The 25520-nt window shown below is 42.3% G+C and overlaps 2 protein-coding genes across 5 annotated transcripts in view; one reads left to right on the top strand and one right to left on the bottom strand.

Moving 5' to 3' along the window:
- GLIPR2 (GLI pathogenesis related 2) overlaps positions 1-14677 on the bottom strand; it is a 59690-nt gene extending 45013 nt beyond the window's left edge. For both annotated transcript variants that reach the window (XR_014176833.1, XM_081971633.1), the window contains exons 1-3: positions 14640-14677; positions 11411-11482; positions 6066-6382 (exon numbers count right to left, since the gene is read on the bottom strand). Coding sequence is in view for 1 of the 2 variants with exons in the window: in XM_081971633.1 (XP_081827759.1) it covers positions 6066-6078 (13 nt within the window). In the remaining variant the exon portion in view is untranslated. The remainder of the gene's footprint in view (positions 1-6065; positions 6383-11410; positions 11483-14639) is intronic.
- A 1117-nt stretch (positions 14678-15794) lies between these two features.
- Positions 15795-25520, top strand: part of LOC309402092 (zona pellucida-binding protein 1-like) — a 36681-nt gene continuing 26955 nt past the window's right edge. For all 3 annotated transcript variants that reach the window (XM_081971623.1, XM_081971622.1, XM_081971621.1), the window contains exon 1: positions 15795-16021. In XM_081971623.1, coding sequence (XP_081827749.1) covers positions 15913-16021 — 109 coding nt within the window. In that variant the 5' untranslated portion in view covers positions 15795-15912. The remainder of the gene's footprint in view (positions 16022-25520) is intronic.

The following is a 25520-nucleotide window of genomic DNA, read 5'->3' as shown; positions in this document are numbered from 1 at the left end:
TGCAGATTTGGTGCTTGGTTATCTTTTCTAGGATCTTCCCAAGTAATGATGTCAGGCTGATTAATCTCTAGTTTCCCCGTCCCCTTTCTTGGAGATGGAAACCATATCAGCTCTTTTCCAGTCTTCTAATAATTCTCCAGTTCTCCAAGATCTTTGAAAGATACGGTTCCAATATCTCTTCTGCTAGCTCCTTCAGTACTTTAGGATGTAATTCATCCTAGTGATTTGAATATCTGCCCATGAAAAAAGCCAGCTTCATATAAAACATGAGCTCTGTAGACCAGGCATTATTGATGCAGGATTTTAATGAGGCCTCAAAACCATGGCCATGTTCATAGACCTAACTATGGCATATTATCCCCTGCAAAAATCTGCCTATTAATTAATAACACGCTGCATCCTTTCAAATAATAATGGGGGACAACATAAGTAAGATTAAACAATAGCTTCTCACAATGGCTTCCCCAAAATTTCCCAATGGAATTTTTTTCCCATTCCAATTTCACTACAGACCCACTTTTTAAATTTATTTTTTCAATTTTCTGCTCTAGCTGGAGACCTTTTGCTCCTTAAAGGGATCCCTTTATTCTCTCTCTCTAAAACACGTTTCTTCAGTTATAGAAAGCAGAATCCAGTTTTCATCTCTAATATTTCAATTGTGCTTGAAATTGTTCTGTAACAATTGTAACAAGCGCGATAACAAAATACAGAATTTGTTTCTTTTCATTCAGCCAAACATTATATTGCTAAACAGCAAAGTGTATTCGTTGGAAACGGAGGCATAATTTACCCCACCCTGCACTGCAGTCATAAGATACATTTTCCTCTCTGCTGACTCAGAGGCCTCTCTCCCCACTCAGCCACAATCAATTTAGAAAGGCAGATGTGTTTATTTCTTAGTAGTCCTGGTGCTACTTTCATTTTGTTAGCTTATTTATTAGCTACCCACTTGCAAATTAAATTAACTTATTTTTCAAAGCTTTCTGTGGGTTCTGAAAAAACAACCCAGTACAGCTGGGGAAAGTGGAAAAGGAAGAGAGTTGTTTTTTCATCTGCAGAACTGAAGAAAGAATGGTTTAAGATTACAACATCAAAACCAACAGCCAAAAACATGAGAATTAGGTTCCTGTTCCCATTTCTAGTTAAAAAGATTAATTTTTCTAAATTTAGCTATTTAACTTTCACGGGTTTAGTTATATATTCTATCCTGTTTTTATTTGTTAAGCAAAAAAAATGACATGAAATTATTGTGTACATTTTCTCCTAAACTTTGCACTTCTGCAAAGTGGGTTTGAAGTTTCAAGAAAGTACCGTATTTATTGGCGTATAACACGCACTTTCCCCCCCGAAAAATAGGGGGCAAATGATGTATGCGTGTTATACGCCGATACTGTTTTTACAGTAGCCTGAGGCTGCCTCAGCCTCAAGCACACGTGACCCCATTACCCCGCCTTCCTGAGCGCGCTTCGCCGGTTCGCGTTCTGCGATCCCCAACAGCAGCTGCTTTTCTGTGTGCCTGGCGTTTGAAACATCCGGCTATCTATCTAAACGCCAGGCACACAGAAAAGGATCGCGGAGCGCTTCGCCCCAACAGCGGCTGCTTTTCTGTGTGCCTGACGTTTAGATAGATAGCCGGATGTTTTAAACGCCAGGCGCACAGAAAAGCAGCTGCTTTTGGGGCGAAGCGCTCTGCGATCCTTTTCTGTGTGCCTGGCGTTTAAAACATCCGGCTATCTATCTAAACGCCAGGCACACAGAAAAGCAGCTGCTGTTGGGGCGAAGCGCTCCGCGATCCTTTTCTGTGTGCCTGGCGTTTAAAACATCCGGCTATCTATCTAAACGCCAGGCACACAGAAAAGCAGCTGCTGTTGGGGCGAAGCGCTCCGTGATCCTTTTCTGTGTGCCTGGCGTTTAAAACATCCGGCTATCTAACTAAACGCCAGGCACACAGAAAAGCAGCTGCTGTTGGGGCGAAGCGCTCCGCGATCCTTTTCTGTGTGCCTGGCGTTTAAAACATCCGGCTATCTAACTAAACGCCAGGCACACAGAAAAGCAGCTGCTGTTGGGGCGAAGCGCTCTGCGATCCTTTTCTGTGTGCCTGGCGTTTAGATAGATAGCTGGATGTCCTAAACGCCAGGCGCACAGAAAAGGATCACGGAGCGCTACTCAGCGGGGTGTGGGCGAGAGGAGGAGAGAATGGATGAGCCGTCTCTCCTCTCCCCGACACCCGACTAAAACGCTTTCTTTCGCCCGCGGAAGAGCTCGGGCGGGCGAAAGGAAGCGCTTTAGACAGCGGGGTGTGGGTGAGAGGAGGAGAGAATGGATGAGCCATCTCTCCTCTCCCCGGACTCCCAACTAAAAGTTAATAAAAAAAAGTTCTGAGCTACCCTTATTTTGCTTCAAAGTTCTTTATTTGAAATTTAAATTTTTTTCCTGAAATTTCCCTCTTAAAATGAAGGTGCGTGTTATACGCCTGTGCGTGTTATACGCCGATAAATACGGTATATATAATATTCTTAAAGGATACTCTAAATTTGTACTATAAATTTATATTTTATTTAAGGAAGTAGCACACTTAAAATATAAACGCAATAGTTTATTTTATTTATCTTTTTATGGATTTTAATTTTAAGAAAGGAATTGTACTTCCGTTCTTTTGAAGGTAAATAGTGGCATTTTGCTTTTGCTAAATTAAGAACACTACTAGAATACAAAACAGTAAGAGGGGACATTATCCAAACTAAAAGAATAAAGGTATTCAGAGGTTCAACATGATCATCAATTCAGGAAGACCCAGCCCCACATTAAACACTGTCTAGACTAGGCAAAAGATGCAGTGGCTCAGTGGCTAAGATGCTGAACTTGTTGATCAGAAAGGTTGGCAGTTCGGTGGTTCGAATCCATAGCACCATCTAACAGAGTGAGCTCCAGTTACTTATCCCAGCTTCTGGCAACCTAGCAGTTTGAAAGCATGTAAAAATGCAAGTAGAAAAAAACTTTGGCTGGAAGGTAACAGCTTTCCCTGCGCCCTTGGCGTTTAGTCATGCTGGCCATATGACCATGGAGACTTGTCTTTGGACAGCACTGGCTCTTCAGCTTTGAAACGGAGATAAGCACCGCCCCCTAGAGTCAGGAACAACTAACACATACCGTATTTTCCAGCGTATAAGATGACTTTTTAACCCGAAAAAATTATTTCAAAAATCGGGGGTTTTCTTATATGCCAAGTATACCCAAAAACCAAAAGAAAAGAAAAAGCAATACCACCAAGCAAAAATCCGTGCTGCCACCAGCGCAGATGCCAGCCTTTCAATCGATAACCTCAGCCTGGGCATGTGGATGGATGAGCACTGGGATGGCTTAGTAAGGTCTGGCTGGCGGTCTGGAGAAGGAAGGCACTGAGCTCAAACTACGAAAACCTGGCAGCGCAGAGGCCCTTAGCCGGCTCATGGACACCTGAAAGTAGGAGGTCGTCTTATACTCCCAGTCGCCTTATATGGCGGAATATATGGTATGTACGAGGGGAACTTTTACCTTTACCTTTAAACTAGGCAAATGCAGGTAGTACTCAACTTTGAGCCCAAAATTTCTATTGCTAGGTAAGACATTTGTTAAGTGAGTTTTGCTCCGTTTCATGACCTTTCTTGCTGCAGTTAAGTGAATTATTGCAGTGTTAAAATAATAACATGATTATTAAGTGAATCTGGATTCCCTATTGACTTTGCTTGTCAGAAGTTTGCAAAAAGTGATCACATTACCCAAGGACACTTCCATCGTCATAAATATGAGTCAGTTGCCAAGCATCTGAATTTTGATCACATGATCATGGGTATGTTGTAATGGCTGTGTGAAAAATGGTCATGTCGCTTTTTCAGTGATACAATAACGCTGAATGGTCACTAAATGAACTGTTGTAAGTCAAGGACTACTTGTAAACCATTTTATTTATTTATTTATTTATTTATTTAATTAAATTTTTAAACCGCGCCCTTTCCTAAACAGGACTCGGGGCGGTGTACAGTCATGTTAAAACAGTATAGTACAAAATATAGATATACATTCAATATACAAATATACAAATAGGTACGCGGAGGAGGTAGGATGTAGACTGTACAATATATAAAATAAAATACAAATAAACATTAAAATACCCTTAAAAAACTGCCCAATAAGATGTTTGCCAGGAGGTAAATGGGATTATGAATCGGTTAAGCCAGCTAACTGGAACAGGTGGGTCTTAAGCTTCTGTCAGAAGGAGCGGAGGTCTGTGGTAGTTCTAATATCGGGGGGGAGGTCATTCCAGAGGGTTGGGCCCATCATTGATTCCTGAGCTACTATCCTCAGTTGAAAAGTACTACAACTGAAAAGATGAACATGAAAACCAGTAGGCCAGCTGGAGATGCATGCGCATGTGCGGTGGAGCTGACCTTGGATGATGGCTCATGTGCCTGCAGAGAGAGCTCTGCATGCCACCTGTGGCACACATGCCATAGGTTCGCTATCACGGGGTTATGGGAATGAGTAATGAAAGAAACTGAAGGAAAATTATCAGGCAATATGGACTGGATTTCTCTGCTGAACTAATTATACATATTTCCCTTCACCAAAAAATGAATTACATATACCGCCCATTTAGTACTTTATCAGAAAAAAACTATATTTTCCATTAATGTAGGCTTTAAGATGGCATTGATACATACAGCCCCCACTTATGCCTATCAAACTTCAGTAACTATAATTCTTACAAAAATCTTCTGTATGGCCAAATAAGATGTTAGATGTTGTTGATCTGAAATGACGTTATTTGGCCATGAATCATTAAGGACCATAATCTTTACTTCTGAGAGATTGTGAAAGCATGATAATTAATGGGGTCAATGAATTTGTTTAGTTTTTGTGGAGGCGTTGTTGTACTCTTTATTGTTCTAGAAGTTTTGGTCTCTGTAGCTAACCAGGTTTTGGTCTTTGGTCAAGAAGGCTGTCTGTTTATGTCAGTTTTAACTGTTTTAATTGTTGGAGGGAGGGTGTTAATGTCTTCTGGAATGGCAAGCATATCAAATCTAATCTAATTAATGTGTTATTACAAAATTTCTTACGATGAAGAAGCCAGCTACAATATTTAAAAGCCCTGTCAGAAATTAAATGTGATAATCAGACAAAACCCAAAATTAGCAATCAGAAATAGTAACCATTTTCAGGGAATTAAATGTCTTTTGCATTGTATGTTTAATCCAAGATAACATTAATTACAAAAACAAAATATGTTAAATTTAGAGCAGCTTCTATAAACATTACATTGTTTCCAGAATCTGAGAGTTTTGTAAAGTTTCTTCTTTCATGATTTTAGAGGGTCCTTAAAATACAATTTTATTTCATTGGACCTTCAACCCTAATTAAAAATTTTGTAATTCATCTTGATGGAGGTAGGGGTTAATTTATTATTACTATTGCATTTCATAATTTTGTTTTTTTTTTTCTATTATTACTTTTATAGATTAATGTGTTCATTTTATTCACAGTGTAACTTGCTCAGAATTTTTAAAGTTGTCTGAGTAAGATGGGCTATAAAATTGTAAATAAATACATAGGTCATAAAATATAAAAAAATGAAATAGGCTACCATTTGTTGAAACAACATAATCAGAGATAAGAATGTTTTGCTTCATCATCCAGAACAGCTGCTACTTCTACAAACAATACAAAAGCAAGCTTCTGAACTGAAAGATATTCTTACTACCCACTATTTCTCTTACAGCATTAATCAAATATTTCCACAACAATAATAAATACAGAACTAATCATGTGTCTCTGAGAAAATTGGGGATTGGTTGGTTGGTAGGGTTCTGCAAATCAGCTTTTAACTACTACTCACTCATGAAATTCAAATGCTACCGTGTTTTTAAATGTAACTACGGTACGTTCTATGTTCTTTGCTAGAAATTCCTTCCAGTCTAAGGATATAGATAAATTTGAATACATAATCTTTAACAATGTGAAGTACATATGAAGATATGGGGCAAAACAAACACATTTATGAACAATTTAAAATATAATCATTTACCTACCTGATTTCCCCATAGTTATGCTCTTGATTTAAAAAGCTGCTTCTCCTTTAAATGCTCCCTTGTGCTAGAAACTGGCTGCAATTTCCTGATAGTGGATTCAAAGAATCTGCTTCTCCTTTAAATGCTCCCTTTTGCTAGAAACTGGCTGTAATTTCCTGGTAATGTTCCGAGCTCCTTGACTGCATGAAACAACCATGCATAATAAAATGCAATCGCCCATTCACAGTGCTCAATAGTCTAATGATGCCATATAAGGAATGAAGATTTTTTTTCTTCTTCTAAACTTGAAGCTCTCTTGTAATCAAAGATTCTTCATCCTGCAAGTAACATAGCAACACAAGAAAATACTGAATGATTTCCTGTATTAGTGAAAGCAAGAGGAAATCAAGAGAAAAAATATTTAAGCAAAATATGCTAAGGGCATTCAGTGATGCACATTTTAGCAAGAACTGGATTCTCCAAATGATTTTGAGGCTCTTCCATGTTATAATCCTGAAATGTTACTGTGTGCACGACTACTGATCTAGGAAGTTGTTGCATGTTGAATTTTTAACAATATAAACTTTTATTATATGTATTTGTGTAATTCCAAGATTTAATAGAGCAAAACATAAGCAAAGTACACAAAGGGTTTTGTCATGCTTATGTTGGAAGTTATCACCCAGCCCTCTCCCAGAAAAATGAAATATCCTAGGAAATATTGAAAAGGCAGAATATTTCTCTGGATGTGAAAAGAAACATGTTTCAAAAAGACAAGATAACTCTCCCTGCAGCTTCCTGCCCCCACTTTTGTCCATGAGTCATTAAAGGCCAAGCTAGTCCACTTTACATAATAAAAGAGTTCTCCCCTTCACCTCCATGGGGAAGGTAATAAAGGCATGGTAATATAACTGACCACATGGCATCTGAACTCAACGAAACCTGGATTTAAAACAGCCTAGACCCTAGAGGATTGCCCCTGCATGGGCCCATATGAGTCTGAAACCAATCAGAATACATTTCTTACACAGGAACAGGAAACAGATAGGTGGGACCGAACAGGTTATAAAAAGCCCTGCAAGCCCTTCTTCGACCCTTCTTCCCTTTTTCTTTTTCTTCACTCAACACCTGGAAGCATGTGATCACCTTTTTCCCCAGGACCTCCAGCCATGCGGTCCTGTCCTCCATTAAAACATTAAACCATCTTTGTAAGCAGCCTCCATGCCTCCAGTGTATTTTTCCCCACTTGGGGGCGAACCCAGAAGGACATTTCTTCCAACACTTATATAGGTAATCAGTGTTGCTGCCTGATAATGTAACCAAGTAAATAGATTTAAGACTACTACTCACATTTTACCAAACACAGCACTTTATTTGCTGTGTCTCTTACAATTCTATCCAAAATAAATGTAGAGGGCTTGCTTAGCCATGACAGCAGCTCAAATTATCTGAACATAATTTTCCTCCAACTCAAGGAAAGTATTAAAAACAATAAAATAGCTATGAGGAAGTGACCATAGGCAGATCCAAGAACACATATAGCTTGTTTAAAACTCAACCTAACTGCAACTCTGACCAATTTATTCTGTGACCGCTCACAGACAGATGCTGCATGGCTTGTGCTGGTAATGCTGCTTATGGCAGGATGCTGTGAGGCTCGGTACACTGGTGGTGCCGCTCACAGCTGGACACTGCGAGGCTCATTGCGCCAGTGCCACTGCTTGCGACAGGAGATTGCATGGTGCATTGTGCCAGTGTGTTCGTAAGTCATGGCAACGGCGTGATAAGCCTCGTGGTATTCTCCCACAAGTGGCAGCACCTGCATGATGAACCTTGCAGCATTTTGCCACAAGTGGCCACCAGTGGCTGCAGAAGTTGAGCAGCGGTTTGATAGGTGTCCGGGTGTGGGAGGCCTGGATGCAGTGGGCCTAAGTTGAGGTGGGTCATGTGGGGCAGCTCCACTCCCCGCCCAGGTTGATTTTTATGCCTGCACCTCACCCCACCTCATATAACCAGATGACGGGTGGGGCTTCACTAGGACTTATTTTGAGGGCAGGACTTATATTAGATGGTGTGAAAATATGGCTAGGGCTTGTTTTTGGGGTAGGGAGTAATTTTCAGCGAAACACGGGTAGGTGCAAATGACCAGAGGGGAAAAGAGAAGGGAAAAGAACAGAAGAAAAAAAAAAGATGAATACAATAAAGTTAAGTAAACTTTAAAAATCAAAGGAAAGAAAAAAAGATAGAGAGTAATTGCCAAATATGTCTTCCTAGACTTGTGTCTAAACCTTTGCAATGAAACACACTGAGACAGCAACATCATTTAATTATGATTTATTTAGAATATTCTGATTAAAAATAATTCCTCTCATTCAGAGTGGAAACCCAGATCATCGGCTTTCAGTCCCTCTTACAGTTAACACATCAATAAAAATGCAAGGGAAAAGTTGATTGGACAGGACAAAACCTCTCCTTTTCATAGTAAATCAGCTACATGGAGTTAAATAGGAGTTAAGCATACTAAATCTGACAGCACATATATCCATTTAAACAAGTCTTATTAAAGCAGATCTTGGTATTAAATTTAAAATGTTAATAAAGAAAAAAAAAGTCATAAGGTTGTTTGAAGTTTATGGAGAGACAAACTAAATACTAATTAATGCTAACATCTTTTCTCTTATCAGAAGACGAACATCAAACAGCCCATCCTATCCTGACTTGGGGAAAAAGATAGATGTTTACCTTGAAGTCTAGGAGTGCTAGAAGTTATCAATCAAATTATTAACATCATTTACAAAGAGAGAACAATAAGTCAAATTAAAATACACCTATGTTAATCAGCAAGTGCAATATTAAAAAGTCTATGTTGGTACTACAAAGTCCATTCTGTGTGGTCTTTATTTCCCCACTTTAAGGTTAAAGAGCGAAACAAAATGAACTCTTTCAGCATCATCAAAAAAGAAAATGTTGGCAAACAAAAACTTAAGGAATTTGGATCAACAGTAGCAAAGACTGAATCCACATTAGTTTTACTTTAGAAAAGAAGTAATAGATTTCTTGTGGAAAGCAGCTTTCGAAAGTTGCTGTATACATGGCAAGCACTAGGAGTAATAACAAATCAAAACCACTAATATAACAATCAAAATAAAACACCAAAAATTATTTCAAACATGTCAGGTTGGTAATCACAAAGTAATAAAAAAATTTAAATGAAGAAAAAAAATATCAACATATACTACAATATGAAAACAGCCTAAGTTAAAATCCACCCCCCCCCAAAAAAAAAACCACAGCCCCCCCCCCAAAAAAAAACTTTGACTGGTAATAGGTGGTTCTAGACTTCAGTTTGTAGTCTCCTAATGGCACTGGCTATAACATCGGTATAGATTTCAAATGATGCAGAAATATTGAGAAGGACAAGTGCTAATTCAGCAACCCTAAACTAGGCAAATACTAACACAACACAGAATGGAAGGGGTATTTCCATTTAATCAGAGGATTTGAATGTGTTGATTAATGCAATAACAGAAGTTGTGGCGCCATCCTAAAAGCTGAGAATATGCATATGTATATGTATATATGCATATTACTGGAAATAAAACTCCCAGAGTACATATACCATACTATGTATAAAGTAACACTTTATAAACAGCAGGCCCACACATTTAAAATTAACTATCCTTCAGAGTTTGTCTGCCTTGTAGCATAGCAGAGACTTTAAAAATCAACACAATTGCTTGTGACATGGGGAGACTTGTGATACACACAATAAGAGTCATTCTAGTGGCTGAACAAAAGATGTATCAAGAAAGACAGGGTCATGAAATATTAAGGAACTTCCAACAAAGGGATGTATTCCAAAAATTGTGTATCCTTCCACCTCAATAGGTGATCATGGTGTAACATCGACTATTTTATTTATCATGTTCTATGTCATGTAGTCTCTCTGTTCTATGGAGCAGGGAATTCTTTCAGAAAGAAAATGTAAATGTAAATAAGGCCGATTATCCCCCATAGGTTACAACTCTCAGAACCTGCTATGCCCAGTTTTCTGCAAGTATTCATTGGAGGTTGACTACAGTATATGACAGTGCAGTGATGGTAAACTTGTAGTTGAAATGTTGATTGGTCTTTTCAGCATCTGTAGTGATCCGCAAGAAAGGCATAGTAAAATAAGCAGGCATTGTAGTTGGTGAAGGCTACTCAAGTCCATTTCCATATACTGTAGTTTTCTGTATTATGGATGACTATTCCCAAAGTAGCTGTAGTTTCTCCTGACAGGTTCCTATTCAAGTCTACTGAATCAAAAGAATGTCATTATTCATCATTGTGGGGCTAATCATTTATCTATTGTTATTGAGTATCCTTTCAAGCATCTTTGGGCATTTTCCAGGTCTGTTGCTATAATACTTAGCTGTGTCTATCACCAGGAAAGCAGGTATTTTTTCCACACATGGGGTATACATGGAGCCTTCTCTTCTAGGCATTTCCATTGCATAGATTAGATGAGCAGCTTCCCATAGCCAGAAAGGAGATAAACCAGCTGTTAAAACGAGACTTTAAAAATGGGTGTTGATTTGGGTTTCTCCCAGTTTCTGAATTTGGTAAGTTATCATGAATATCAACTTCTTGCGATAGGTCCCTAAAAAAAATCACAGAAAGTGAAGAAAGTATGTGCCACAGTTCACCAGAACCCAAACTGCCCACTTTCTTTTTGCCATAATTCCACATATTTTTGTTAGTAAAATATCTGTAAATGATTCAATTCCAAAGTCCAAACACATTCTATAAAAAACAAGTGAATTTACAAAGCAAGGTCTGGAAGAGATTCAAAATCTAGTTGAACTCAATTAGCCATTGTTGGCTCTCAAATCTTGTTGGGCTTAATTACTTAATCCAGCAATGTAAAATAAAGCTGTTAGATAGATTCCCCCCCCCCTTTTCTTCTCTAGATAAGATAAATCAAGAGAGATTAGTATAACAATATAACTGCAAAGCAGGCCTCCACATTGTGATAGGACTATTTGCACCCACCTATAACCTAAGGCAAGACTTGGCCACTACTGTAAAAGTATTTAATACTATCCATTTTTCTAATAATTCATAGAATAAGATCTTGCAAAGCTGGAATGCTATTTGAAAATTATTATTTCCTGGATTGTTTCCAAAGAAAAAGTTGATTTTTTTTCCTGTGTCAAATAGACTATACTTGTCCATGGATGCTCTATCAAATATTGCAAATTTTACTTTTCTTCCCCTCTTCCACCCTATTAGATGCCATATTAAGGGACAAAGATGGCACCCAGTAAACTTGTTATCACAATCCACTTAAGATTTTAATGATAAAAAATATAGATTTCACTGACCAGCATGATGCTAACAATTCTGGAATGCTTCTGTGTCAGGAAGATGATGTTCAAATCCCTCTTGGGGCAGCACTGCAAGGAAGTAATAGGATAGCTGAGAAGACAAAAGAATGCTTCCCCCTCCCCCAGCTCCACCAAGTGTGGCAGGGTAAAACAAAATTAATACAAAGCTCTTGCTTTCAGAGAACTAAAGCAGCCCTCAAAGCATAAAACAGTAGGAAAATGTTATGGACATTTTCCTACTGTTCGTATAGACTTGTGATGGCTACCTTTTTTGGTGTCGAGTGCCCAAAGCATGCGCATGCAAAACCCAAAATGCAATGCGAGCGCCCCCCACCCACTTGCACGCTCATCCCCGCGCATGTGCCCCCCCAGTGCCCGTTTTTGGCTTCCAGGTTGGTGCAGGTGGCCTTTCAGTCCCAAAATGTTATGTGGGTGGGCGCACGCATACAAACCCCTAAAATGCAATGCGAGCAACCCCCCGCACATGCGCCCCATCCCCACACATATGCAGCATAGACCCGAAAAACAACTGGCCAGTGGGAGGCGCACGCACATGCACAGTGGAGCTGGGCTGGGATGATAGCTGATGTGCCCAAAGGAAGGGCTCTGTGTGCCATCACAGGTATAGACAGTACCACCACCAGCTATTTTGCAATTAGCTGATCAATACTTAGCATATAGTCCTCAATGGAACTATATCTACATAGAGGGAAGTATGTGTACTGGTAGCATACCACAGAGTTATGTTTTAAATCCAGTACTCTTCAACATCTTCATAAACATTTTAGATAGAGTGATAGAAAAGAAACCTCTCTCTCTCTCTCTCTCTCTCTTTCTCTCTCTCTCTCTCTGATAATTCCAACAATTCATATAATTTAATTTGATTTATACATAGTTTGAGTCTTTGTTGGAATAAGATCAAAGATATGACATATTTGCAAGCCACCATAATATCAATCTGTATTTCCATGACTTTTTTTGATAAAAATTAAAAATTTCTAAAACTTTAAATAAGTTTTGAAGTGTTAGTTTACAATAGTTTACAAAAGTTATAAATATGCAGAGGGAAAAAGAGAAAAATGCTGAGATGCTATGCCATGCCTGCCTCTCCGTCATAACAAAATATAACAAAGAAAACTGCAGACAGCCCATACTGCAAAGAAGAATTCACCAGAATAAACTTTGCATCCAAATAAATGTTTGGTTTCAAAACATTTTCTCATCTCTCCAAATCCTGTCTTTCCCTCCTTTCATTTCCCCCCACTTGTGGGTGCAATTCTGTGCATTGTCTGTGCTTTACTGGGTGCAATTTTGTCCTTTATCAGCAATGTTCGTTTCTCTAAAGCAACCCCAGGGTTATCTGTCTTAGCAATACCATATTTAGGTTTTAAAGTGGTAATACTCTCTTTGGAAAATTGATTCAAAAGTAGGCTAGCTTTCTCCAAACACAAGACATGTACTGGGAATATTGAGAAGAAGCTCAAAAAAGGCTTTATTTTAAGAAGCATGCTAGGGACTTTAGATTACTTAAATTAGCAAAAATCACATGCATTCCTTTTATTTGGCAGCAATTCATCAAGTAGTAATGTCTATCAGAGTGTTTGCAGAGAAGCAGCTGGCTCAAAGTCAGAATAATAGCCCTTTAAAGGCCCCATCCCCCTCAATTCACTCTGGAGATCTGCAAAGTGATCTGGTTGGTCTATAAGTAAAAGTTTCACTTCTCTGATTCTTCTGTATGTTTCTTTAAAAGTAGTACTATGCTAGGCTATGTTAGAGTTGAGCCTACCACAGTTGTTGCTTTTTCTCCTAATTGATTCAGAAATGTGGTTAGCTCTAAATTCCCGGTTAATCTCATGCGGTTTATTGGTGTGAGCAACAGATGTCTGTGTAGTTTCTGCTGTTGGTTGTTTTCAGCATACTTTATAAGACCCCTTTTAATGAGTCAATTTTATTTTAAATTGAAATGAAAAGTTCAAAGATTTTTTTTTTCTTTTAGGTTTAATTGATTTAAAAAATTACAAAATTTATGTTATATATGTTGATGGCACCACAAATACTATATGTACAAAAATGTACTTTGATTCCCACAATGGACAAATGGCTGCAAAAATTGATGGGGCTAGCAGAGATGGTTTAATTGACTGCTTTTGATTAAAGAGCAAAACACAATTTTGTTTCTGCTTGGAAACTGCTTTTGAACTTTGTGGTGGAGATAGATTTGCAGTTTTGCTGATTAGATAAGTGTGTTGTTATGGAAACAGCTAGCAAATATTATATAAAAGCAAAAAAGTTGAAGTTATTCCACTGCATCAAAAGGAGTCGGAAGGCAATGCTTTTTCTTTTCCCTTTTCCATTACACTTTCCTAGCTTCCACCCCTTCCCCCCATTTAATTAATCTCATTTTTTGTACTTCTGTATTTCATATTTTGATAAACTAATAAAACATTAAAAGATTTTTTAAAAGGTTCAAAGTTTGAAGTCACTTTTTGCTGTAAGCAGACATTGCCTAAAAGTCTGTTACCGCCTCCCTTTTTAAGTTGGTATCGTTTCCATCCTGCGTAAGCAAGACAGCTGCTGAACAAACAGAGGGAGGCAGGCATCCTCTATCAGGAAAGAAGAAAATTCTGTAAACTGTTGGCTTCTTACTCCCACCTGTAGATGCCACTCCAATGAATTACATCTACCTAATGAGAGAGTAGATTCTAAATGACTTACCATCCACTTAATTATTGTGTATTCATCCATTTTCTGTGGCTTCAGAGGCTTGATTGAAATCTGTGTTGCAGAGTGGATATTCTGTCTCTTTTTCCTTTCTCCTATTCTTAAATCCCAGAGTAAGGATTATTAAATTATGTCTGGTAGCATAACCACTTTTTTTAAAATGGCAGCTATTGTATGGCACCTTCCTCAAATTTGGGGAGGGCTCTATAATTCTAGATTAGTTTTAACTAATAAGAATTATGTGTTTTAGCATTTCTTTTTTATATATCACTCCTCTTTATTAATTATTGAATGTTCTGGATATTCAAACGCTATTTTCTCCTCTTTCTTTCTTTCTGCTAGTTAGTTAATGTGTATAATAAAGTTGATTGATCTGAAATTATGGCTGGAGAAGATAGGTAGCCTGTTAGGTGATACAATATAAATAATTTAAAAATGAGAAATAGAGAATAAAAATACCAAAGTAAAAGTTAAACATGGAGAGCATAAACCCAGAGCTACTCACCCATGGCCATCTTGAGTTTCATCCCTCAATTACTGGTAGGTGCTGCAACTAAACTCTTTTAACCTCTGACCTCCAATCTCACTCCCTTTTAACCCCTTCATTTGCTAAATTTACTGCATGCCTGGAAAAGAGGGACAAAAGCTGTAAATTACTTACTTTGTTAAGTGCCTGCCAGACTGAATAATAGAGAAAACCAAAGAAAAGCTTTCTGCAGCTTATTTGCACTGAAGAAAAGGTTCACTTAAAAGAAAAAGTGGCTAGAGCACAACATATGTAGCAAATGGCTGCAGCTGAAACTGGATGCTCCAGAGAGTCAGACTTTCCAAAGGTTTCCAAACAGCAAACATTGCCTCTTAAAACAAACATTTGTCTTCTCATAATTACTTCATTACATTATGTTGAACCATCTTCTGGAGCAGCAATACAGTTCCAGAAGGGATATATAGATATTTCTGGGGCTCACTAGTTAAGAAACAACCAAGAGCCAATTTGATATAGTAGTTAAGGTGTTGATGTAGAAACCAGGAGACTGAGAGTCTTAGATTCCCTTAGGCATGAAAACCAACTGGATAACTTTGTGCCAGTTATTCTCTCTTTCCCAATCCACTTCACAGAGTAATTATGGGGAATGAGGATGCAAATACATTCACTATCTTGAGTTATATATTTTAAAAGGTGGGATTAAAATAATATGTGAAGACAAAACTCCCCTATTTTGTTTTTTTTAATGATTTGGTCCTGCCTCAGTCCTCCTACTACTTAGAACTCATGCTGTAGTATTTCTGTGCAGGGGGAGGATGGATAGATTTTTTTTTGCAATAATGTATACTTACAAAAGTGTATCTTAGATTTGAATTTAAAGTAATAACTAAAAAAAACTTAAACACAGGTGTGTGTGTGTGTGTGTGTGTGTGAGAGAGAGAGAGGGGGGGGGAGGGGGGAGAGAAGTGACACTTATGTAACAGTCATCCATTAATATTACGTTGTTTGCTGACATTCAATTGTAATGTTAAAATTTTTCCCACATTGGATTACTCTAATTTCTTGATTCTTCTTTTTCTGTCTCTTCCTTCTTCCCTGCCACATTTCATCAGCAACAGTTTTATTTTAAAAACTAACAATCCTTTTATTTCCCTCCCTCTATTCCAAGCCCCGCCTACTTTTCTCAGTTTACATTCCAAGTCAGGTAGTTCTTGCCTATGTTTCTCTCATTTCTTTTACCTTTTCTGAATTGTTTTCAAGTGGGAGACTATCAAAGGTCAAAGGGAGAAGAATGAAGATCATGGTGCCAGGAATAATTCCTTTACAACATCATGTTTCTCTAATACAGCTTCTTTGCATACTCTCATCATTACTGCTTCTCCCTTTCTCTCCAACCACTGGTAAGTAATGCAAATAGACAAGTAAGTCAAATCCTGAAGCAAACCAGTATTTCTTTTCTCCTTAGTCACAAAACTTCTCCATAATAATATTCAAAGGGAGCATCTATCTATCTTGAGATGGCATATATTATCACAGGACAGAAAACTCAGTTGTTCGATCATACTCTTTTCTTTAACTTCGTACACATTTTGATTTACTTGAAAGGAGAGGAATGTAGGAACAGGTGTCTAGAAATGAATACTTCATGATATTACAGAATTGAGTGATGAGTTGAAGCCACAAACCAAGAATTAGGCAAATTAAAAATTAAATTTCATTTAATGTAACTTAATTGAAATATTAAAATTGGCTTAAGTATATTTAGAATGATAATATTCTGTTACATTAAAAGTACAAATTAGTAGCAGCCCTTAGCCCGGGGATTGGGGGATTCTGTGTACCCAAGGCTTTAGGGAAGAGGATCTCAGGTTGTACCTTCAGTATTTTTCAGTAACTTTTAAACAAGACAGGAATGCATGCATTTTGAATTTCTTCCAAAATCCTAACAACAGCTTTATTTTCAGCCTTGTGATCAGAAAGGAATCAGAAATATAATTAATAATACTCTTTATTGAATATACTAGAAAGTCTTTTTCTTCTTCTTATACTTTATTAATCTATGTTCATTCCGAACGTTTACTTTCATGGCATTATTTTTTAAAATAAATACAACAGTGCATTCTTTCTGGATGACTTGATGGCTTTACTATCTGTCTAATTTCTATATGTGCTTTAATATTCAATGATCAGTAAGGCATTCAGTCACATTTCCTTCTGCTAACTTCCATTTTTCCATTATTGGAATTGTTTGCAACTGCTCCCTTCTTTTAGGGGGGTGAGACACCATCTATCCTTTTCCTATTAGCTTCCTTGTAAAAAAAACTCTACTTCTCTTAAGTTTATTAAGATCTGATGTCCACAGTATATATTTTGTACTGATTTTAATTTATTAATTTCAAGACAGCTATTTCAAACTATTTCCATTTACCTATTTAACGTTTCCTATTGATTAAAATAATCAAAGATAGCCAAATCCCATATATCATTTTTCACCCTTTGATAAAAAGGGTTGTCAAGCAAGTTGTCAGCAAACTAAGAGTTTCTGAAAAAAGTATGCTTGACAGTGTTATGTCCTGGCAGCCAGCAACAGCCAAGCCGCGCCTGATTGGCTAAGACGCGGCTTGGCTGAGCGCGGGCTGTCAGGAACAGCTGATTGGTTGTCCTGCCTGACAGCTCCATATAAATAGCTGTCAGGCAGGAAAGTTCTGAATCTTTTGCTATACATAGTTCTCTCGTTGTTGTTCATTAAAGCTGGTTGCTTAGTACCTCAGACAGTGTCCTGCCTCATCCTTCGACCAATCTTTTACACTGGCGACGAAGGTGGGATTCTGAGGCCACGCAGACGCCGCTGAACAACAAGCACTACCTCAGTGGGGAAAAAAAGAATTTTTTTCTCGCTCCTTTTTTTTTTCCTCAGACCGCTCGATCGTTTCAGTCGGCTATGGCATCCATGCCACCATTCGCTCCCTATGGAACCGCTGGCGAGTCATGGGCCGGGTTCCTGGAGCGATTTGAATGTTTTCTCATCGCCAATGGCAATCGAAACATCCCGATGGATGAGAAATGCAGTTTTTTTCTGAGTTGCTACGGGCCGGCAATGTTCAACGCCGCTAGGGCGCTGGCCGCCCCTCTGCCGGTCCACTCTTTAGACTGGGACACTCTTATCACTAAGCTGCGAAATAATTACGCACCTACGCCGTCTAAAATCACTTGGCATTACGCCTTCAGGCAATGTGTGCAAAAGCCGGAGGAATCTGTGAGCCAGTTCCTGCAATCTCTTTGCACGACAGCCATTCCCTGCGAATTTCTCGACCTGGACGACTCACTGGTCGAGCAGTTTGTCTGTGGGGTGAAGGACCCTCGCCTCAAGAGGCGCCTCCTAGCCCGGCCTGAGGTGACTTTGGCCGAAGCAATCGCCGAGGCTAGGGCGGCCGAGCTTCAGAACAATCGACGGCCAAAATGTTTCGCCTCCAGGTTCCTCCACCTCCTGGCCATACCTGCCTTATTGATGATCTGGTTCCCATGACGGACCAGGAGGAAGAGGAGCTGGTGGCCCATTTAGCAGCGATTCCGAGGAGGCGACCCCAGCAGCAGCGTCCCCGGCAACCTGCAGTCCCTTGCCTTGGGTGCGGCGGTGACCACAGCCACGGGGATTGCCCATTTAAGGCGTCCGTTTGCCGCCACTGCCAGAGGAAGGGGCATCTGGCGCAGGTTTGCAGGGCAACCTTGCCTTTGCCCCAACACTCCAACACCAGCGGGCAATCCTCCAACAGGCCGTTCCAGCCAGCCACCCCACAACAGCGCAGGCAACAAAGACCGCAGGATGCCTACTTCACCGCAGACCAGATCCAGATTCCTCCTGCCACCCCTGCAGAGCAGGTCTACACCACAGCCGCAGGTGCGCCAAGGATCCAGGTCTCCGTCCTAATCAAGGGGTCGCCGTGCACCATGGAGGTCGACTCCGGCTCATCCCGTTTCCTCCTCTCCTGGGCTGATTTCCAGCGTCTCTGCCCAGACATCCAGAAGAGCCAGCTGTCGCCCCCGGACACTTCCCTGCGGGACTATCAGGGGGCTGTCATCCCTACCCTGGGGTGTTACACAGTGGGGGTAGAGTATGGGAATTTCAAGGGCTGTTTACCTGCCCTTATAGTAGAAAAGCCCCTTCCAGCCCTCCTGGGGTTGGACTCGTTTCCCGCGTTGGGCCTCTATGTGCAAGGGGTTCACCTTACCTCAGACACGCCCCTGACATTGCTAGCCTGCTTGCGTCATATGCTGACGTGTTCAGCGGGGAGATGGGGAGGTACAAGGGCACCCCCATCTCGCTCAATCTAAACCCCCAGGTTGCTCCCATTAGGCTGAAGGCCCGCAGGGTGCCTTTTGCCTTGAGGGCCAAGGTGGATGCCGAATTAGATAAACTGTTGGCGCAGGGCGTGATAGAGCCCGTCGACCATTCCAGATGGGAGACCCCTATTGTGGTCCCCGTCAAGGCCGACGGGTCTATTCATCTCTGCGTCGACTATAAGTCGACAATCAACCTTGCCCTCCAGGCAAACCCCTATCCAGTCCCTGTCGTGCAACACCTGCTCCATTCCTTGGGACAGGGCTGCATTTTCGCTAAACTGGATATGGCGCAGGCCTACCAGCAGCTCCCGGTGGATGATGAGTCGGCGGCTGCTCAAACTATCGTCACCCACCGAGGGGCCTTCTGTTGTCGCCGCCTCCAATTCGGCGTCTCCGTAGCCCCGGGGATCTTCCAGAGCCTCATGGAGCGCTTGCTCCATGGGCTCCTGGCGTGGTTCCGTACTTCGATGACGTCCTGATCGCTGCTAACAGTCGCTCAGGGCTCATAGAAGTAGTAAGGAAGGTCCTTGACCGTTTTAGGGGCGCGGGTCTCAAATTAAAGCCCAGAAAATGTGTTTTTGCTGTGCCTAGGGTGGAGTTCTTGGGTTTCCTGGTTGATGCCCAAGGCATCCACCCTACTCCTGCAAAAGTTTCTGCCATCAGGAACGCCCCCACGCCTGCCTCCAAGGCGGAGCTTCAGGCGTTCCTGGGGCTCTTGAATTTCTATGCGCCATTTCTTCCCCATAAGGTGTCACTAGCCGAGCCGCTTCATTGGTTGCTCGACTGATCCGCGGCCTGGCGCTGGGGCAGCCATGAAGCGCATGCGTTCGCGGCTGTCAAAGACATGCTTACGTCAGCGGCCGTCCTAGTCCAATATAGTGACAGGCTGCCGCTGACCCTGGCATGTGACGCCTCCCCCGTTGATCTGGGGGCGATTCTGAGCCATGTCCTCCCAAATGGTTCAGAAGCCCCCGTGGCTTTTTATTCCCGGACCCTCTCCCCGGCGGAGAGGAACTACAGCCAGATTGACAAGGAGGCTCTGGCTGCAGTGTCCGGGATTAAAAAATTCCACGACTATCTCTACGGTCGGTACTTTACGCTTTACACTGACCACAAGTCTCTCCTTGGACTTCTGGCCGGTGACCGACCAACCCCTCCCATCCTATCCCCCAGGATGACCCGCTGGACGGAATTCCTGGCAGCGTATTCTTATACGCTGTCATACCGTCCGGGCAAGCTGCTGGGGCATGCAGACGCCCTTAGCCGCTGCCCCCTGCCGGGCGCTGACCCCACCCCGGTGCCCTCTACCTCCATCCTCTCCATTGCCTCCTTGAACCTGCCACTGACTGCTTCGGACGTGGCCTCCCATACCAAGGCCGACCCTATCCTGTCCCAGGTGGTCTCCTGGGTTCTGAGGGGCTGGCCCCTAGGCAAGGTCCACAAGGATTTCCGATCCTTTAAATCCCGCCAGCTGGAGCTGGCCATCCACAGCGGATGCCTGCTGTGGGGAGACAGGGTCGTCATACCCCAACCGCTCCGCCACCAGATGCTAACTCGTCTCCATGTGGGCCACCCTGGCATAGCGCGCATGAAGGCTTTGGCGCGCAGCTATGTCTGGTGGCCCCACTTGGACGCCGACATAGCCGCCTGGGTGGCCCGCTGTTCTCCCTGTCAGATGTCACGCCCAGCCCCGCCCGCGGTTCCTGTGAGGCATTGGGAGACCCCGAGGGGGCCTTGGTCCCGGCTCCATGTGGATTTCGCGGGGCCCTTCCATGGCCAGGTTTTCCTGGTCGCCGTGGATGCCTACTCCCGTTGGGTGGAGATCGTCCTCATGACGTCCACCACAGCGGAGAGCACCATAAAGGCTTTGCAACGCCTGTTTGCAACGCACGAGTTGCCGGACATTCTGGTGTCCGACAACGGGCCGCAATTTGCATCCACAGCGTTCCAGCAGTACCTAGCCATGCAGGGCATCCGCCACGTGCCCACCGCTCCCTACCACCCTGCCTGCAATGGCCGGGCGGAATGAGCCGTCCGCTCGGCCAAAGAGGCACTCGGCAGGATGGAACGGGGCGATTGGCCGGCAAGGGTGGCAGCTTACCTATTAGGTCAGCACTCCACCCCTTGCTCCATTGACAACAAGAGCCCCGCTGAGCTTCTGATGGGCAGGTGCCTGCGGACACCCCTGGATAGAATGCATCCGCTCTATTCAGGGGAGAAGCCTCGCAACCTGGGGGCCCCTCCCCGTTCTTTTGGTGTGGGGGATCTGGTATGGGGTAGAAACTTCGCTGGGGACCCTAAGTGGGTGCCAGCTACCATTGCGGAAATAACTGGCCCCTGTTCCTACAGGGTCCACCTTGCCGATGGGTCCGAGTGGCGTCGTCATGTGGATCAGCTAAGGCGCCGCCACCCAATCGAGGGTCCAGCTCAATCCGACCCGCAGCCAGCTGCAGTTCCACCGCAACCGGCAGAAGTTTTCCCCAATGAGGCCTTCCCCCAGTCAGACCTCATTTACCCAGGGCCTGCTGACAGGCAGCCGCTCCAATGGCCGTCTCCATCCGTCCACGCCCCTCCGGGGTTTGAGTTCCAGAAGGCCTTCCCCCAGTCAGGCCTCACCTGCCAAGACGCCGCCTACCGGCAACCTTCCTCTGTTCCGCCTCCATCGGCCGCGCCCCCTCACTCCATCCTACCTGGGCCTGTGAGTCCTCCCTCTGTATCGTGTCCGGACGATGTCACCCGGAGCTACCCTCCCTCCAGGGAGGAGCTTCCACGGGCACCTCTTCCTTCTCCGACGACTCTGCCTGGACTGAGATGATCAGGGCAGGTCCGGCGCCGCCCCGCCTACCTTAGCGAGTACGCTTGCGCTACGTTCGCGCCTGCGTCCTTGCTGGGGGGGAAGGAGTGTTATGTCCTGGCAGCCAGCAACAGCCAAGCCACGCCTCCTTGGCTGTCAGGAACAGCTGATTGGTTGTCCTGCCTGACAGCTCCATATAAATAGCTGTCAGGCAGGAAAGTGCTGAATCTTTTGCTGTACATAGTTCTCTCGTTGTTGTTCATTAAAGCTGGTTGTTTAGTTCTTCAGACAGTGTCCTGCCTCATCCTTCGACCAATCTTTTACAGACAGAATTTGTAATTAAATTAAATTCCAATATTGCTTCATGGTTCCAACATTTTGCAATTTGTTTTTGGGATAGTTGATAGTTGACCCTGGCAACATTACTGGGTTTATTTCTTATTTATTCTTCCACTTATTTTAATTCAATACTCTCTACTGCACCACCAAGTTCATTTTTATAGATTTCTGAACAAATGAGAATACTTTTAACATACTGCAATTTTAATTACAGTCTGTTGTACTCTGTGTATTGACATATCAATAGTAAATTCAACAGTGAATTTTTAAGCCAATTGTTTTCTGAATTTCAGTTTAATACCTTCAGTTTAATGGACTCTACTATTTTTCACTTCCTTTGGTAATTTGAGGTTTTCAACCACCAGAATTTAAAGCTTGCCCTGTTTGCATCAAATTCTGTTTTCCTTCAATCTTGTTTAATTCACTAGCTATCACCATAATTCAATCAAGAATGAAAGCAGTTAATATAATTTTCTTGGGTTACCACAGAATAGAAATGTATTACATAAAATAAGCTTTTTTTTAATAGACTTTGAACTTTGACACCCCCCCCCCATTTTTGTTTTCTATTCCTATTCGATCAGCATTTACCTTTTCTTTGACTTTTCTGTTTTCTTGTTCCTGGCTGGACTTCCTGATTCTTCTCTCGTACAAATCTTTGCTTACGAAGATTTGGAAGATTTTTCAGGAATTAGGTATGTCTAGTCTAGTGAAAAGAAGGACTAGGGGAGACATGATAGCAGTGTTTCAATATTTGATGGGCTGCCCCAAAGAAGAGGCAGTCAACCTATTTTTCAAATCATCAGAAGGCAAGATGAGAAACAATGGATGGAAACCAAACAAGGAGAGAAGCAACCTAAAACTAAGGAGAAATTTCCTAACAGTGAGAACAATTAACTAAGGAATGCCTTGACTCCAGTAGTTGTGGGTGTTCCATCACTGGAGACTTTTAAGAAAAAACTGCAGCCATTTGTCTGGAATGGTATAGGATCCCCTACTCAAGCAGGAGGTTGGACTAGAAGACCTCCAAGGTCCCTTTCAACTCTGTTATTCTATGTTCTATCTGAGAGAAACAGTATGAGGAACTTATACCTTATGTGAGATCTGAAGGAAGGAACAAACCAGAGGTGGGCTTCAGTTGGTTTGCACCAATTCTGGCATTAACTGGTTGTTAATTTCTTGCACAGTTCAGAGAACTGGCTAATCCCACCTCTGGATGACCCGTCCTCCCCTCCCCACCCGTCCCAGGAGTCTCCCCCCCCCCACACTACATTTTGGTTTCCAAGAGGCCATGCAAGCCAGGGGTGGGTTCTGACAGTCTCTACTGCAGGTTTGCTTGTGGCCACGCTGCATTGCGTGCACATGCACAAAAGTAAAAACAATGTGCTACCCGGAGAACAGTTCAGGGGTATAGCAGGCCTGTGTCTCTGCCAGTTCCAGTGACCCAGGCCGCCAAACGCAGGCTGCCAAACCACTACCATTTCAGCTGAACCGGTCCAAACTGGTAGGAACCACCACTGATGCAGTATGGGGGGGAATCACGTGCCCGTTTTGGCTTCCAGGTTGGTGCAGGAGGTTTTCCATTCCCAAAATGGAGCATGGGGGGGGGTATCCTGAAGCATCTCCCTATGGCCCATTTTGGCTTCAAGGGTGAGGGTTGTTTTGAGCGCTCCGAAGGCTTCAGGGACTGTCCGGACAGTCCCTGAAGCCTTCGGAATGCTTAAAACGACCCTCTGAGCAAACCGGGAGTCATTGATGGTCCCTGAAGCCTCCAGAGGGCCTCCAGGGGGGAGGGGGAGGCTCTTTTCGCCCTCCCCAGGCTCCTATAAAATCTCTGGAGCCTCGGGAGGGCGAAAAAATGGCTTTTAAAAACGGTGAAGTCAGCTGGCCAGCGCGCGCATGCACGCTGGCCAGCTGACAGGGCAGCGCCTCATGTGCCCTGACAAATGGCTCCGCGTGCCACCTATGGCACGTGTGCCATAGGTTCGCCATCACTGTACTAGTATCTGTACCAAAGAAAGTTGGAAGTCATTCTTTTTCAGTTTTCCTTCTTTTCCTTTTTCTTTCTTACACTTTCACTTTTTCTTTTCTGAGCCTTTTCTTTTTTCAAATCTGTTTTTATTTTTTTATCCCTTCGGGTTTTTTTTTTTTATGTATGAAGGATCAAATACTCAGCCATTATAATTCTACATTCCTTATTTACAGAAATCATATCAAAATTTAGAATGAAATCTACTGAGAGCCATCTCATATAAGACGGGCTCTGAGTCCCTCTAACCAAAAAGTGTTTATTGATAGAAGAGAACATTGTAGCTTAGGGTTAAATTGTGGGTTCCTTGGTGCTCTCTGAGCTTGATGATTTACTTGCAGATGTTTTACCACCAAACTAGGTAACATCATCAGTACTTGAAGGGAGTGCACTTTGCTCTTATTTTCATATACTAATGACTTACTCTGTCAGTGTTGATCAGTTGCTTCACAAAAAGTCTTTTGATTGGTGCCACGTCTCTACAGTCTCAGGCAGAGAAGGGCTGTTCTGCAACCCTCCCTCAAATGTCCTTTAAAATAGTTTCCCAGCTTTTTCTTTAGGAACCTCCAACATGTAAACTGTGGTTACTCATCCTAAAATGAATCCTCTTTACCTGAAGCTTCAAATTTTGCTGTTTGCTTGGGAGGTGTGTAGCTAAAAGTCAGTCTACATTTAGTGTACATCTGACTTTGAGGATATTTCTTCATAACCAAATGAAAGTGTATTTTCTGGGCAGTTCACACCCCTTGCTTGCTGGATCTGGATGTCACAAAGCAAAGCTCACATTTTGTAATTAATCCCTGCACCCCATTTTGACTGGCAGAGTGCTGCAGAAGGCTGAGTGCTGCCCTGCCCCTGGCCATGTCCACCCAGCCACACCCACCCAGCTGGTCAGAGAACCAGTTGTTAAATCCCACCACTGGAGCAAACTTTCTTAGTACTTTAGTTTTATCCTTTCTTCATGAAACCTGTGCTTATAGAACAATAGTCATGTTGTCTTCCCTCCTCCCTCCTACTGTTTGATCAGCGGTTGGTTTATGCCGACGATTTATATTGTACTGTAGGAAATGACCAGGCTGAGTCCAAGAGATGGGCCAAATGCTTCATCAGTCTCGAGTCCCTTCACACCCAGAAGTGATCTAAATCTAGCCCACTTTGAATACCACTGACTCTCCTCTACTGCCAATTTGCTTTGACCATTAGTAGTTCAGATTCTTACAGAGAGCTTGCAATAAATATTTATATTCATTTGAGCTTCCTGGATGTCCTGATTTTCTTGGCATTTGACAAGGACACTGTTATTCAGTATTTAAGACATTCATGCCTTTTCTTGAACTACTTCACTCCTTTTCTTCTTATTGTATTCTATTAATTTTCTTCATACCAAAAGATAGCA

This window comes from Natrix helvetica (genome assembly GCF_964273705.1).
Source record: "Natrix helvetica genome assembly, chromosome: Z".
NCBI lineage: Eukaryota > Metazoa > Chordata > Lepidosauria > Squamata > Natricidae > Natrix > Natrix helvetica.
This window is presented reverse-complemented; position numbering and strand designations above follow the sequence as displayed.